The following is a 1,050-nucleotide window of genomic DNA, read 5'->3' as shown; positions in this document are numbered from 1 at the left end:
GCTGCTGCTGCTGCTGCTGCTGCTGCTGGGGAGGGTTGGGGGGGGAGTTACTGCTGCTGCTGCTGCTGCTGCTGGGGAGGGTTGGGGGGCTTGTGGTTTTGGGCGGGGAGAGGGGGAGTTGCTGCTGCTGCTGCTGGTGCTGGTGGGTGTGGGAGCGTTGGCGTTGCTGCAGCGGTTTGCTGCTGCTGCTGCTGCTGCGTTGCTGCTGCAGCGGGAGCAGATGCGGAAGGAAGCGGAGGCGATCCGGCGGCAGGTGGCGGAGCAGCACTTAGCAGGGAACTGCGAGCCGTGCGTGGCGCACTTTGCTGCTGCAGCAGGGTGTGGGGCCGGAGAGTTTTGCTGCTGCTGCCACGACCCGCAGCACGAGCAGCAAAACTCGCCGCTGCACTTCCTCGTGCTGCTGCACCAGCAGCAGCGCTGCCTGCCCTGCGCCCCCACCCACAGCGGCGAGCAGGGCTGCCCGGGGGCCTCCTGCAGCTACTGCCACCACCCCAGCCACGGGGACAAAGGAGACAAAGAGAGACACTTTTCCGTGGTTTTGCACAAGAGAAAAGTCTGCAGACCTTGTTCTTTATTCCTCCTCGGCACTTGTCCCAAGGACAGTCTCTCCTGCACCTTCTGTCACAGCGAAGAGCACAGGCCGGGGGGCCCCCGGGGGCCCCCGGGGGGCCCCGGGGGGCCCCCGGGGGCCCCCGCCGTGGCTGGGGCCCCCGCGCAGGCCCCGGGGGGGCCCCCCCTCATCCCCGGGGGGCCCCCCATCCTCGCCGCCCCCGCGCCCGGAGTCCCCAGACCCAGGATACTGCTGCCCTCCCCAGGGGGGCCCCCAGGGGGGCCCCCCGTCCTCGGGTACCCTGCGCCCTTCTTCCCCATGGCGCCCTTCGGGGGGCCCCCCAGGGGGCCCCCCCTCATCCTCGCGGGGCCCCGACCCGCCCCCATCACCATCACCCCCGTCGCGCCCGGGGGGCCCCCGCTCAGCCCCGTCGCAGCCCCGCAGCAGCAGCAGCAGCAGCAGCAGCAGCAGCCCGCAGCAGCAAACCTGGACGCCCACGG

At 71.7% G+C, this 1,050-nt stretch overlaps 1 protein-coding gene across 1 annotated transcript; it reads left to right on the top strand.

Moving 5' to 3' along the window:
* Positions 1-220: 220 nt before the first annotated feature.
* ENH_00048940 (hypothetical protein, conserved) lies at positions 221-1,050 on the top strand (the record flags this gene model as incomplete). Its single annotated transcript, XM_013581175.1, has 1 exon — positions 221-1,050. A coding segment is annotated over one exon (830 nt), but the record flags the coding sequence as incomplete, so codon positions are not given.

Source organism: Eimeria necatrix, genomic scaffold, assembly GCF_000499385.1.
Source record: "Eimeria necatrix Houghton genomic scaffold, Enh_scaff3765, whole genome shotgun sequence".
Lineage (NCBI taxonomy): Eukaryota > Apicomplexa > Conoidasida > Eucoccidiorida > Eimeriidae > Eimeria > Eimeria necatrix.
The sequence above is the reverse complement of the archived record's forward strand: the minus strand, read 5'-3'. Positions and strand labels throughout refer to the sequence as shown.